This window comes from Vicugna pacos, chromosome 13, assembly GCF_048564905.1.
Source record: "Vicugna pacos chromosome 13, VicPac4, whole genome shotgun sequence".
NCBI lineage: Eukaryota > Metazoa > Chordata > Mammalia > Artiodactyla > Camelidae > Vicugna > Vicugna pacos.
In genome coordinates, this window is record NC_132999.1 from 58,419,100 (window position 1) to 58,434,673 (window position 15,574).

General features: G+C 48.0%; 1 protein-coding gene across 7 annotated transcripts in view; it reads right to left on the reverse strand.

The window, feature by feature from the left end:
- Positions 1–15,574, reverse strand: part of PRDM2 (PR/SET domain 2) — a 110,075-nt gene that overhangs the window by 28,773 nt on the left and 65,728 nt on the right. For 5 of the 7 annotated variants that reach the window (XM_072975345.1, XM_072975344.1, XM_072975341.1 and 2 more), the window contains 2 exons: positions 11,180–11,290; positions 2,325–6,690 (listed from right to left, as the gene is read on the reverse strand). The exons of 1 other annotated variant lie outside the window; for it this stretch is intronic. In XM_072975345.1, coding sequence (XP_072831446.1) covers positions 2,325–6,690; positions 11,180–11,290 — 4,477 coding nt within the window. Of the gene's footprint in view, positions 1–2,324; positions 6,691–11,179; positions 11,291–14,914; positions 14,973–15,574 lie in introns of all 7 variants that reach the window. One more of the 7 variants, XM_072975346.1, reaches the window with a different exon arrangement.

Consider the following 15,574-nt stretch of genomic DNA (forward strand, 5'->3'; position numbering starts at 1 on the left):
CCCCTTGCCAGTGCAGCACACACAGACGTGGACTGAGGGTGAGGCCTCCGCCGAGGGCCTGGGCTGACCCTGACAGACCGCCGCGTCCTCCACGCTCTATACCAGATTCACTACGAGGTACTCAGACGACCACAATCCTCTGAAGAAACGCCCACCCTTCTGCCCAGATAATCCAAGTGTCATGTCCCAACCGAGCATTCATTTTGTAATTTCCAAAAATACTCCCCAAGTTTACAGTCACTTGTAAGTGGACCCCTGTGAAAGAGACACACATCCTTCAGACGTGCCCACAGCACAGTGCAGTGACTCACACAGAGTGGGGACGGCTACCACGGAAGCCCGCTGCCACCTTCTACGGTCAGAACATTATCTGTTTCTTCCTTGTTTCCTTTTAGGCCAAATTTCATTCCAGCAAGGGTAACTTTCAAACAAAGCAAAATAATTAACTGGAGCAAAGAATAGAAACACTATTTCATCAGGCCCTTTGGTCCTTGGCAATGTTAAAGGTTCTTCAAGAGCACTGAATGAACGTCACAAATTTATCATTACTCAGAGGACTTTCCTTTACACCGCTTTAATGTTCTCCTGTCAACTGTGCCCTTGAACTGTATAAATGAGATCCAGTACAAAACAGGTGGTTCTTTCGGGTAACATTGGACACAGAGGGGAACACACAGTATATTCTACAGCACAGCCACCTGGGAAACGTGTTTTAGCACAGCCATGAAAATGATGGCATGCTCTGGGTCCTTCAACCTTGAAAGGCCAGTTCAAGAATGTCCTGTTGTTGTGGAACTTCCAGAACACAGACTGAGTACAGAGAGGCACACTGGGAGGTTCCTACAGGCAGACAGAGGGGCGGCTGAGAAACACGCGCTTACTGTCACTGGGGCTAACCAAGCTCCAAGATGCTTCTGCGCACGTGCCAGGGCCAGGGACCAGAGGCTGAAGAAGTTCTACAGGAACTGATTAGTACTTTTATAAAGAAGCTTTTGAGAAAAAGCTAATCTTTTATTCCTACTGCCAGTCACTCCAATCAGCCCTTGGCTACTGATTCTTGTCCACATCTTTAGCTAGGACATATGGCGCACCAGCACCAAGAATGCTACCTCATCAGCCTAGCAGTGATAAAGCATCTTTGGGTCCTCGTGACTTCTCCAAACGGCAGCTACCCCTTCCCCACCCCGTTAACTCTGATTCTGTTTCCTTAAAACACACCAAAGAATTGTGACACACTGAAAATTATAGCCAAGAAAGCCTAGAGCCATGCAGCTCACTCTGAAGAGACAAGATTTAAAAATACTTTGCAGCAAGTCTAGCTGAGGATTAATCATTTCACCTGAGATGAACCTGCAGGCATTATTCAGGAAGTAGAAGGAATGTCCACTCACGTTTGAAGTAACTTAGTTTCAGAAGTTGATGTAACAAACTAACTACTGCCCTATGTCTCTACCCTTCGCTAAGAACAGTTCCTCATATAGAAAGAACATAGAATAAACAGTGAAATCACCTCCAACCTCAGATGAGCTCAGACCTCACCACTGGGGGAAAAAAGGCAGCGACAAACGGGACGATTTGTCCTGGGTCCCTGCTCACGCCTGAAAGCACCTAAATGTCCAGCCTTGCTGCCCAGCTCTCAGCACCACCCTCTCCTCCCCTTCCTCCCGTGCGGGTCTGGCCTGTGTATTAACAACCCTACGCTTGGAGGCGGGAGCAGGTGGGGGGACATGCAGCATTTTAAAAGGAACTGGGTGCGGTGTGTTTATTTGAACCAAGAGGCAAGTTTTTAAAATTAAAACACAGTCACAGAAAACATGAATGGTAAAAGCAGTCTCAGGTATGAGAAGCACACTTTAGTCACAGAAACACTCAGCAAGATTCAACGTGGTTTTAATGAAATCCCTGAACCGTCTTCACCTAAGAAGTGATCTACGATCAGGAAATAATACCGGTGACACCGGGACATCACCCAAGACATGGAAAAAGTGTGAGCGCATTTCATCTTTTCATCGTGGGGTGCTTTGGGGAACTTTATGTGGCTTCAAATTCAATTCACAACTGGCCCTATGAAAGAAATGGCACCACTCTGAGTCCCAGGTCTCACATAAAAGCCACGTATCCGTCTCTACGGCAGCCGAGGCACTGAGCCTGCCTCACGCCTGCCCCCACCTTAAGCAACTGCTATTTCCTTTAAACGCTTATGTCAAAATTGTGCAGGAAAAAGAAAAAAAAAGCCATTGGGCAAGGATAGTGTTTTCTTCCAACAGTCTCGCCCCCCGGCTCCGGAGCGCTGCACGCCTCCAACCCCGGAAGGCACGGCTTACCTGAGGTCCTTCAGCTCCTGCTTGCCACTGCTGTCCTCCCTCCTGCTTTCACTCGGGTCGGCAGCAGCTGCCAGCTGCAGGCTTCGGGTGATGGGCCCCCCGCTCCGCTCTCTAGATTTGACATTGAAGCGGTCTGTTCTTTTCTTACTGGCCAAGGCAGCTTTGCTCTGTAAGACAGCCCTGCTCTTCTGCGCCCTCGCGTGCAGGCTCCGCGACGCCCTGCCCGGGAGCTGAGCCGCCCGTGTCTTGGCCGCAGCTTTGGGTTTCTTGCCCTCTCCGTGAGTCACTCTGGCCATTCGGATTGGGCTCGAGTTCCTTAAAGAGGAGCTTGGTTTTTTGGACTTGACCGAAGCTGCAAATGTAACATTCTGCTTGGACCTGAAGGACGAGGAGGGCAGGGGGACCTGTGCGGGGCCCGAGCTGCGGGCTCTGGTCTTGCCCAAAGGCGCCTGCGTGCTCTGCATCTTGATCTCCGTGTCCGCCGTCCGTCTGCGGTGGCTGCTGCTTCTGTCACCACTTGCAGGGGAGGGGTGCCCGCCTTTCTTGGACGAGTGGGCAACTTTTTTTTTGGAAGGAGAAAGAGGCTTTTTGGGACAGCTGAAGGCGGCGTGCTTGTTCAGGCTCCCGATGTACGTGAACTCCCTGTTGCAGTATGGGCAGATGTGCGAGGACGACTCTGGAGCGTTCTTTAGGTCGGCCTTCTGCTTCGCAGATTTGTTCTTTTGAAGGATGGCTTTCTGGACAAGCTGGTTTTTTTTCTTCAACGCATTTAACTTGAGCTTATTTGAGGACATTTTGCTGAGCTCAACACTGAAGTTCAGTCTTTTGGGCTGTCCCATCCGTCTGAAGGCATTTTTCCCAGAGCTGTCCAAAACCACCACACCGTTTTTGGGTTGCACAGTCTGTTTCAGGGGCACCGGATTTTTCTTCGGGGTATACCTCTTCTTGTCACTAGCGGAAGCACATGCCAGGATGTGTTTGTGGAGCTCGGGCATGTTGTCCACACCTTTCCCACACTTGGTGCAGCGAATGGCGGTTGTAAAAGTCTGTGGGATATTGTGTGTAGTGAAATTTGTGGCTGTCACACCAATGCCCAGGGGGTTTCGGTGATGGTACTGAAATGGAGGTGGTTTAAAGCTTGGATAATGCTGATTGAGACCCAATCGAACATCCGGATCTTTTGTCTTTATTCCAGAAGCCATTATTTTTATGGTCGTGTAAAGCTCTTCGGAAGAGTCGTTTAACTCCTCTTCCTCTTTAGACGTCTCTAAAGGATCTTCTGGCAAGCTCTGCATATGCTCTACGTGGGCTTTGCTGGGATCAGTAAAGTTCTGGGGCCTCAGGGTGCCACTTTCAAATTCGTGGTGTGTGCACACCTTATCTGGGTGGAGATCTCGCTGGTGCTGCTGCAAATTGCACAAAAAAGCAAATTCTTTTTTACAAACCGAACACACAAAGATATTCCCAACTCCATGAAGCAGAAAGCGATGTTCTGACAAATCAGTTTTCGCCTTAAAGAGCTGCACACAAAATTCACATTTCAAGGGCCATTCTTCAGCATGAACGGATAAATGTTTGGTTAGATCTTTAATGGAAAGAAAAGGCGATTCACAGACGTTGCAGACAAAGTTTTTGTTGAATGTTTCCTGGACAACATCCCGCTCAGTGGCGGGCTGAGCTTCTTCCCTGGACTTCAGATCTTCATTCTCTAACTCCTCCTGTTTGAAGGATATCATGGGGAGAGAGGCTTCCAGATTATCCCCAGAGGAAACAACAGATGACACTGCTGAGAGAGGAGGTGGGGAAGGGGAAGAGGAGGAGGATGAAGAGGAGAAGGAAGATGAAGACGATGAGGAGGAAGACGAAGAGAGCGTCGGAGGCCCCGGCGAAGCAGCAGACATTAGGGGCTCCACGGAAGGAACGGGAGACGGCGAGGGAGACACCGTCGGGGAGAGAATTGGAAGAGGGGACTGTGCGGTGGTATTCGAGAGTGGAGAGGGACAGGGACGAGGGGACGCCCCGGATGAGGGGGCTGAGAGAGGTACAGTAGGAAGCAGTGGAGGGGGTGGTGTGGCAACGGTTAACACAGGAGGACAGGGCGGAGGGGAGGAGGGATTTGTGGGGGTCAAGAGAGGAGGCAGCTGCCCGGAAGAAAGGGAAGGCGTCTGCAGGGCAGGTGACGAAGGAGAGACGTCAGGTGGGGACCCGACAGCAGGGGCAGATAATCCAGGGTCAGGAGCAAGGTCAGCATCCGGTTGGGGGTCGAGGGATTTACAGGGACTCGGGCTCCTGGTCGCCTCGGGGGCACTTTCTACAGGCACGTCGACGCCATTGTACTCATTGAGAAGAACCCTCTGCAGCATGCAGGTGGTTGGTTTCTTTTTCTTCACAGCACTGCAGGCTGGTGGCACCAAATGATTTTCTTTGAATTCCTTGCCTTCAGAGTCGCTACAAGGCTTTTTATGCACGCTGAGATCTAACACAGATTCCCACTGGACCGGAGTCTTGCCCGTACCCTCGGCCTTCTGTTTCACGCCGCTAGATAAATCCAGCGGCTGCTGGTTGCACACGTTACTAAAAGTAGAGCTAGCTGCCCACTCTTTAGACACTTTATACTCATCAAAGCCTGGCGGGCTCCCGGCTTCTCTCTCATCTCTCCCAGACAAACTCCATGCTGGTGAGTTGCTATGATTTTCTAATTTGGGTTTTTTGGAACTCAGAACTGCCTCGGTCCACATGGCCTTCCCATCGCCTGGCTTTCCAAAGTCCCGGAGGGCAGGACTGTGCTGTGGAGAGCTGGGAGGAGAGCTGGTCCGCCTCTTAAACCTGCTCGAGGTCACAGGCAGCATCGAGGCAGGAGCGGACACGCAGACAGGCCCCAATTTAGGTATTTCAGGGGCTGAAATCCCTGCGGGAGGAGTGAGCTTATCCTGGGTTTGGAGAAGCTGTTTGAGCTTCGATGACAAATATACACTTTTCTCTTTGTGGAAAGACACCGCCTCTGTCGTTGATATGCTGAGAGGCAGACTCAAGGAACAAGAGGGTGCTGCGGGGTCGGACTCAGTTTCAGCTTTAATTTTGGGTAACACGGGAGGACTGGCTGTTCTCCGCTTCTTGGACTCACTGTTCGTGCTGCTGGAAGGCTCTTTAGGGAGCTCATCGGTCACTGGGACCCGCGTGGTCTTTATGCTCTGAGTGATCTCCACCGTAACCGGAGTGAGCAGGCAGTTGATACCATACAAGTCCGCCGAGCCGGGCTCCACCTCAATGACGTCACAGTTACTGGTGCTGCTGCTGGTCTGGATTTTACCGTCGATGTAGTAGTTTAAGTTTTCAGAGATATTGCTAGAGATATCCATGATGTACACGTCGTCTGCCTCCCCCTCCTCCTCTGGCTCTGTGCTGGGGACGTAGACACTCTGGGCTGGGGCGGCCTGCTCGGCCGGGGGCTGCGGCTCATCCAGGAGGCCTCCTTTTCGCCGCACACCTTTGGGAATGAGGTGGCGTTCGTGAACCCTGCGCTGATGCCGTCTCATGTTGGTGTGAGTTCCAAAAACTTTCTTACAGTATTTGCAGGGATGAAGCTCTTTCACCTCTCCGTTCTCCTCTGCAACAGAAGAATTCACCGTTTCTTGGGAAGCTTTCTCTGAGTTCACGATCAGACAGTCTGGCCCAAGACCGGGCGGGGCGGCGTCCTCTTTGGCGGGGACGGCGTCCCCGGCTGCCCGGCCGTCGGCCGCGTCCTCTGCGGGCGGCAGTGGCAGGCTGGGCTTCCGCTTTAACCCCGCCTCGTGGCGCCGCTCGTGCCGCCGCCGGTTGATCTGGGTGCCGAACGCTTTCCCGCAGTACTTGCACTTGAAGGCGTGGTTGACGGTAGATATGTGGATGTGCATGTGGCGTTCCAGCCCCTGTTTGGTCGTGAACTTCCTCTCACAATGCTGACATGGAAACAGGAATGTTTCAAACACATCACCATTGGCCTCCTCTTTAGCTTTGGGAATTTTGATAACAGGTGTCACATCTGGAGAGTCTTCAAGAACTTCTTTCGAAATAGATTTCGGTTCTTCTAATAAATCTTCCGGCTTCTCGTCACACCGTATCTCTGGCTCTTTCACGGGACTTGCATCTGGCACCTCGGCAGCTTCGTCCCCCTCGTCCTCCAGCTCATACTCCTCCTCCTCCTCCTCCTCCACATCGTTGGCCTCACAACTTGCTGCCTCTGGCTTCACGTCCGGGTCTGTCGGTGGCTCGCAGGCCGGGGGAGGGGTGCCAAGCTCCGGAAGCACCTCCGGACTCACCGCCTCCTGAGGCTCGGCCGGCTGCTCGGTGGTGGCAGCTGAAGGCTTCTCGTCTTCGTCTTTGGGACCTAGAAAGCGCGGGAGGCAAAAACCAGCCTTTATCATCAACTCTTACTATTCACGTTCTTTCTCTTATCCCCTAAGGTGTGTAAGGCAGACCGTGCGTCACGGTAAACGATTTGACTTTCTCACATATGAAGTTCTGCTGGATATAAATCTGTCTCCTGCATTCAACAGATGTTTGTACAGAGCACCTGCTGTGTATGCGCGACTCCAACTTGGTGGGCAGTGAGACACAACATGACCTCAACACCCATGAGGAGCTGAGGTTTTCCGTGTTCAGTCACAGGTCTGTAAACATATTTTTGTTTACAGAAACTGTAGTGCTTAAAACTGTGTTGCCGTAGCCGATACTGAAATTCAAGACACTAGTTGTGAATTCCTATTTTTCATGGTTCCAAACTGAAACAGGGAAATTGCAAAACATATGACTAGGTCACATTCTTAGTGGTCTCTCTTAAACGGAACGATTCTCTCTCTTGTCTGACTAAAATTATATATTTGGACCTCGCACATTTTCCAGAGTCATGTGCTCAGAACTGTTCAAGTACCTCCAGAGAGCATCTCTTCCAAGCCCAACTAAATTACTGAGAACGCAGGAGCACTCAGGAAGGAAAGAGAAATCTGAAGTCACTTCTGAGTCTCTGCGCCCAGGAGAAACCCAGCCCAGCCCAATCTGAGGTAAACGGTACACAGGGGATCAGGGAAGGACTCACTGACAGGTGAGCAAAGATGTAAAGAAAATGAGTCATGCAAATATCTGGGGGAGAGAAGCCCCTGGACAGAGGAAATGGCGAGTGCGTGAGCTCTGAGTTCAAGCAACGGCAAGGAAGTTCAGGCCAGGGGACCCGGGGGTGGGGGTGGGGGGAGAGCAGGAGATGGGGCTGGCTCAGGCGGAAACTCATGGGCTGCTGGCCTTTACTCCGAGTGAAAACAGGGGGCTACCAGAAAAGTTGTCACCGATAAAGATGCCTAACTGAACTGCAAGAGCATCAGCCCAGCTGCTCCGAGGAAGACAGAACCCTGGCTCTAGGTAGACAGGGGGAGGCAGGGAGGCAGGAGAGGAGGCTACAACAGTCTCCGGGGGAAGGGCTGGCGGGGGGAAGAGGATGGCAAGCGCTCAGACTCTGGATGTATCTCGGGGATGAAGCTGACCAGATGGGCTTGTGGACTGTGGTGGATGAGGGAGGGGGGAGGGGGAGGTCAAGGACAATGCCACAGCGACTGCAGTGAACCTGATCACCAGGCTGTATCAGACTGAGGGAAGGTAAGCTTGGTCTGTGGGCGTCTCTGTGTTCTGGCGGGAGACTGGAGTCTACTTCGGATGTGCTGAGGCTTAAGGTACCTGACAGACAGCCAAGAAAACAGATTAAGTAGTTACGCGTGAGTGGGTCTGACAAAGGGGCTAAGCCTGGAAATGTCCTCAGACCAGAAATGGCACTTGAAGCCTCGGCCTGGACGAGGTCACCTGTCCTCGGAAGGAAAGACCGTGACCCCCACTGACTCTGGTACCTGGGGTCAGAGGAATGGCCAGGGAGGTATCTGGAGAGCCAAGAGAGCGGGGGCCCTTAAATTAAGTAAAGGTTTCAAGGAGAGGGGGTCAGCTGCGCCCAGAACTGCTGGTGGGCTGGGCAGGATGCAGACTGAGAACCGAGCATTCCATTTACAAGGTGGAGGTGTGGTGGTCATCATGACAGGTTTTGAGGAGTGGTGGGGACAAACGCCTAATGGAGTTCAGGAGAGAACGGGAGGAGGAGGGGGAGACAGGAGACTACAGGTGACTCTTTGTAGTTTAGCTGTAAAGGAGAGCAGAGAAATGGGGTGGTGGCTGGAAGGAGAGGGAGGGCAGCAAGGGCTCCACGGCAGGAGCTGTCACAGAGCACTGGTGCTCCACGTCCATGTCTGCTGAGTTACACCCCTTTGCCGCAGGCTCCCGAAGAGTTAGGTTCCGGAGGAGAAGCACAGCTGCTCCCACTTCTCCTGGCCCTAGGAACAGGGTCTTCCCCTCCACCGGACAAATGAGTGCCCTTCATCAGGACCAGGTGAGTGGACCATCAAGGTCCTTATCATTACAGAGCTCCACTTCACAGGAGCTAGGCAAGCCCGCCACACTATGAAAATGCATGAAGTCACGCATGTCAGGGAAGCACGTGCTGCTACAGAAGCACACGAGGAATACCCAGTGGCTTGGTTAACCAGGGAAGGCTCCTCAGAGAAAGCACTGAGCAGGTGGAAACTGAAGGCCAGGACAGAAGAGGGAAAGCAAGCAGGAGGAACCCAAACATGCAGCACACTGGAGACTAGTATGGACTTAGCTGGGGGCAACAGGAGCCATTAAGACACTTTCAAGTAGAAGAGTGCCATTTGGGAGACTGGCTGCAGTGTGGATTAAGGGACTGGGAGGAGGCAGAAAACCAGTACTGATGTGGTGGTATAAGAAGGGAGAGGATGGTGGCCGCCTACACTGAGATGCAAAAGGAAAGAAACAGAAGAGGCAGAAAAAAGTGGCCCGATTGTCGATACAAGAATCCTGGTAACAGACTTGGTGACCGCCTGGATACAGGGGACAAGGAGGGGTGAAAAAGGCCAGGCCTTCCCAGCACCGCACAGGCAGGCACTGGCACAAGCTCAGTGACTCAGCCTCGCCCCACTGCTGTTTCCTAGGAACATCGGTCCCACTTCTACCTTCCACTACATCCACTAGCAGTGAGGTTTCTGCCTCTAACTAGACGCCAGCCTTCTCTCCCCCAAATTTCTTAAGTCCCATGAGTCTTCCACTAACTGGGAGACCAGTCATTTGACGGTGGTATTTCAAATTAGGAACTAACTCCCTTTCAAAATACATTTTCAACAAAGACACAGGATACTGCTTTAAAAAAAAAAGTCATAATGAGACAACAGAAATGAAAATAACACCTCTAAGGCTCAAAAATATAGAGTTCATTTTCAGCCAAAATGCGTGGTTTCTCATAATGAAAAAAATTATTTCTAAGACAAGTAAACCATCCCAGATTTAAAACTGTCCAAAGTTAATATGAACCAAAACGTGCACGACTCTATGAACCAGAGTGTGCCCACACGCTGGGGGAGGCCTGGTGAGTTTTAAACATAAAGGAAGGTTTGGGAAACACAAGGAAGAGTCCAGACTGTTTGCTCAGCGTATAGTCCACTTTCTGAGGACCACACAGAACATTCAGGAGAAGCTAGCCACCATACGGTACAGAGCCAGTGGAATACTGACCAGCTGTTTCACAAACAGGTGAATATTAAGTATCTTTTTTCATAGGACCTGATGTTGTATCAGGAAAATATAACTCCTGAATTACTGAAGCAGGGAGGGAGGAGGGATCTACTGGATTTTTTTTTTAAATTTTGCCACTAAAGGCACTAAGGTTCTTAAGTATTTTTCTTATTGTTCTTGTTCAAACAAATGTCTTGGCAAACCTGCTATCAGCAGGCAGGACTTAGTTTTAATAAGGCTCTGGGAAATAAACCTGTCTATTCTTGCTTCATACAATGCCACAGAAAATTACAATCCTTTACGAACGTCATCCCCACAAACAGGGCTAATAAAATGATTATAACAGGCATCTGCAATATTTTATTGGGTTATTTTCTCTACAAATGTTTTCTCAAAGTCACAGCCTGTATTTTAAAATTTGCTTATTTGCATCACTACGAACAACTCTTGGGCAAGCTCCAGTCTCTGCATAAATCCGCCACATGACAAATGAAGACACAACTCCCTCACTTCTAATGGAAATAGTCTCAGTACGGTGCCTGAACCCCAGCAAGCACAGGACAGCCTGCCTCCCCGAGGGCCTCTCAATCCACCTCTCTGGGGATTCTAAGATCATGGAGGGCCGAGAATACTAATTCCCAGAAGGGGCTATAAAGAAGAAAATCTTGTGGAAAGAAACACAAAGAGATAAAGGGGGAGTTTAAATTCTAACCAAAAAACAGAAATACTTTTCATTCTACACACTTTTCATTCTGATGTATAAAATCGAAGGTGTTTGCTATTTTTAAGTGAATTTTTGATTGAAGTGCAAAACATATATAAAGTGTGTAAATCAGAAGTATATAGCAAGATCAGATATTTACAAAGTAAACACACTGTCACGTCCACCCCCAGCTCAGTGATGGAGCAGTACCAGCACCCAGAAGCCTCGTGTCCCTGCCAATCTGACTTCTATCACCATAGACTTGTTTTGATGGTTTGGTACTTTACAGATTATTTATAAATGTAATCATATAGTATGTTTTATTTTACCCAGAAATATCTTCATTTTTAACAAGGAAGGGCTTCAATGATTTTTTTGAAGGGGAGGTGGGATGTGGAAGGCTCAGCTGGCCACACTAAATTTTGGTGGCCTTTTTGCTGTTTAACCCTTTGTGGCTCTCAGATGAGTCTCAGAAGGGCATTCCAAGGAGATACAAAGTTAAAGGAGCTGGCAATACACACCCGAATCATACAAGCCCAACCCCCAGGCTTACCTTCCACAGAATCTCTCATATTTGCAGGGGTGGAATCTGGCTCACTTGTCTTCAGCAGTATGTCTTCAGTTTTGTTTGCTTTGTTTTTATTTTCCTGGGATTTTTTCTTCCCTGAAACACAGTATTTATTTATTTGTTTGTTTGTTCGTTCATTCCATCACCATTATCCTGAATTCCTGAAGGAGACAATTACTAATCCAAACATAGCACCCTGCAGATTTCTAAGTCATTAACACTTCAGATATCTAAAGAAAGAAACAGATGATGAAAACGAAAACTTTTAAGTCATGTCAAAGAAAAGAACTTATAAATCCTGCATTTTTGAGAATCTTGGGCATCAATCAGTTCCTCTCATAGCTATAATAGCTATCAAACTAATATTCTAGAAAAGTTAACAATACTGATGTGCAAGGCAAATCAGATAATGGCACTACATTTCAACACCACACAAGTAATAGGAACTGGCAGAAGTCTGGTTATTCGTAAGCAGCACATTAGAGACAAACAACATGGTATAACCTGGGGCCCTTTTAGTTAAGGTAAGATTATCCAGAATTGTCAAAGTAAAACAACAGAAGCCGAGATGATGCTGAATTGCAAGGGCTACCCATGCACCAGGGCTCAAATATCAAAAGCAGAGTGATTATGAATAATTCACTGTCGGCCGGCACGGCACGGCACTCTGAGGGTCCTGAGGGACGTGACTTGAGGCCCAGTACAATTCAATATTTCATTAACAATTCAGAGAATGGAAGTCAGGAAACATTAACTGCATTCCAAGTGATAACACAGTCCAGAAGATAAGATTAAATGCAACACATTTCTGACAAGCTGGAGCAATGGACGAAAGTCACCAAGATATTCCATGTGGATCAACAACTCTACAGAACTTCTCTACAGAAGCACTAACACTGAAGGCTGGGGAGCTCGGTCTTTGGGGGATTTAATCAGAATTTGTGACTTTTCCATTTTTTAAATTCTGTGTTTCTTATTCCTAGTAGCTTTTGTTTTTTCAGTTTTCAGATTCAGAGTAAGTTCCTACTGATCGGTCCTAAACCTTTCCTTCTCTTTCTGCAGTGTTCTCCCGGACCAGGGTTCAGTCGCTCCCGGAGCTGTCCTTTCTCTTTCAGAACAAGCCTCTTGCCAGCTTTATCTCTGATTTAGTAAAATGACAAGTGAGAAACCACACTCATAGCTTCTGGAAAATGGCATTCCAGAACAGAGAATCACTACAGAAGAGCATAATTAACTAAAATGTAGACAACAGGTAAAAATGAGGTCAGAGACACAAAATATCATCACTGCAAAGATCACAATGATTAAACACAGAAACATCAGTCATGATACAAAGCAAACATTAAGCCTAAAAAACCACCACCAGACTCTGATAAATATCTGAGAAATGCACAGGAAAAAAAAGTATAAAATACTTAATAAGCAGCCATTTAACTTGTTAGCCTTAAAAAGTAAATTCTAAAATACCGTTTTAAGTCCCTGATTCTTCAGTCCATAAAAAGCACAGAAGATGTTTTCTGCAACTATATAAGACCTTCTCTCAAATTCCTGGTAACATGCCAATCCATTCATTTCTAAAGGCAGCTTGAAGGGGAACTGAGGATACAGGCACACACTTCACTGGAACCATGTTTTGGTGGAAACAGAAGTCTGCACGGAGACGGCCGAGTTGCGTCTCCAGGTGGGAGGGCTATAAAGCAATCCCCGCCGCACGGGGCAAGGACACGAAACCACCTTTTCATGTCGTGAGACGTAACCTCCTCTTTCAAGTCTTTCTCCTTTGGTCAACTTAACAGCACTTCACTCAAATCTGTTAACAAAGGCCTTGAGAAACCCAGTCGTGTTTAAGCGAATCTGGATCCAGCCAGTTTCCTTATCCTCACTATGACACACGCTCTTCCCTGTGTGAGATGCTCAGTGCATCCAAGACTACTGGTAGCAAACAATGCAGGTAACATAAATGATTACCTGGTTCCAGCATAACTGCTCCAGTACTGCCGTTCATGTCTCATGAGGTTCACGTAAAGGGCCCTCAGACACTGGATTCAAAAGTTATATTCAGAAAGGTTTTTCCCTGGATCAAAACCCCCAAATTGTCATAAGACATCAGTACCACCACAGGTACCCCAAACAAGCCAAAGCCTATGACCCCTTCTTACTAACCTTTTACTTTCTACTTTGTACAGGTATGAACTTTCAAAATAAAGTAAAAATGGAGGTCTAAATCTTCCCTCTTATGCATAAACCTTACTTTTCAATTAAAAGATACACAGTAAAATGTAACAGAAAAACAGATGTTGATTTGTTGTAATACGATCCCTTACAAAAGCAATTCAAAATTTTTTCTGCAACGTCTCAAGCACAGTCTATGAAGCTGGTAAGCAGGTTGTACAAAAAGAGTAAACCAGCCTATATGAAATAGAGTATTAAATAAGTAAAATTTCTAGATTTGTAATAAAACAAAGCATAACTTTAATAATACCATTTGTTAATATGTACTAAGGATAAAATCACATAACCAAAAGGTAAAAGTGCTATTCTGAGTTTTTTTCCTTGCATAAAAACAATGTTAGAACACCTAGCTGATACTTAGTATCAAATGTCTATTTTTGGACTCTCCAAACACAATCAGTGAGAAGCTTTGCCACTCCTTCCAACCCCTCCCCCACCTCCTCTCTAAAAACCGTGACCAGGAAACCCTGATGTCCTGTTGAAGAGAAGCCACGTGCAGTAGGGACCTGAGCATCCCATTCAAGGACGAACAAGAGTACCCACCACAGGCTGCTGCATTCCCAGGGCGTCTCGACCGCAGCACAGCCAACACTCAGGGCCTGACCACACTCTGTCGTGCAGCTGTCCAAGGCATCACCGGAGGTTGCCCAGCAGCACCCCTGACCACCACCCACTAGGTGCCAATAGCATCCCCCTACTTCTAGTTGTGACACGGCCAAAGGTCTCACCAAAAACGGGAGGAAGTGTCCCTCCAGGTTAAGAACCACTGGGCTGAACCAACACAACACAGGTCACCAGAGACACACGGGGCTCTGCGGTCTACACACTCATTACAACTTTTAAAGTGTCTGAATAACACTGATAAATCGATTCTAAAAGCTAAGGAATGGACAATTAAACTTACCTCCTATGTGCCTGGGTGAACACGACAGACTTAGCTTACGACAGAAATGAGTCTGTCATGAATCCAGTTACCACTCATCCATGGAACCGAGATTGTCTGATACATGAAATGATTTTCTCAATCTCTATCAGAACCATCTAACACTCGAGTTACTTCTAATTAGGACCATGGACTAGAGATGAAGGGGCTACTGAAATCACCTGTCCTATCTGCGATTTTGTGACAGAAACGAAGACCAGGGTCCCAGGGGGACTAACCAGCAAGTCTGTGACAGGACAGAAGTTGGAACCTGGGCACCTGACTCACACTTGGGTCTGCCTGGTGTCGCTCAAAGCCAAAGAGCGTACTAACAGCTGGTGGAAGCTGCACGTTTCCTTTTATCGATACATTTCCCCGCCTGATGCTTGGTTTCTGTTCTATATGTAATCAAATTAAAAGAAAAAAAACTTATAACCAAAGACAACCTGAAAGGACTTCTACACAGGGAGGGGGATGTGTTAGTTTCTGGCTGCGAGGCAGGAGGTGCCTGGAGAACTGGTCCGGCAGAGCCGCTGCGAGCCTGGTAAGTACACGTGTGCACTTACCATCAGGTTCCTGAAGGGTCCTACACAGAGGCTCTGCCAGCTGCGTGCTCCACTTGGTCTAAACAAGAAAGATACAGGAATGAAACACAAGGAAAGTGAAATGGAAACGATGACAAAGAACACAACGAAGACAGGACAAAACATTATGTATATGAGGAAAAGAAACACACATATAAAGATGAAGGAAACTGAAAACTGAGACAGGGAAAACAGCAGTTACCCACTGCATCAAGGTTCTCCCTCCCGGACCCCCAGAATCATCTCTGTGTTCTCCGTGGCAGGCAGGATGTGGTATACTTACTCTCAGGCCTATCCCTTGCCCACGTTGTGAGACTGATGCCCTTACCTCTTAAGTACCATTCTGCTAGGAAGCCCTGAAGTCCCAATCCCTGCCCCTTGTTTTACAGATACCCAAGGATCACAGACGTAAAGTCATCCGTCCGAGGTCACACACCTAAGTCATCTCTGGAGTTAAAATTCAAACCTGAGGATGATGATACCTGAAGTGCTCTACCACGTTCAGTTCTTAAGACCGATAATGACATAGTAAGAGTAATCTTATTCTTTACAAAGCACGTTATAACCATTATTTCACTCTGTTTCAAGGGCAAATAAAAGTGATATAGACTTTTACTGCATTTACAGAAAAGGGACAATCAA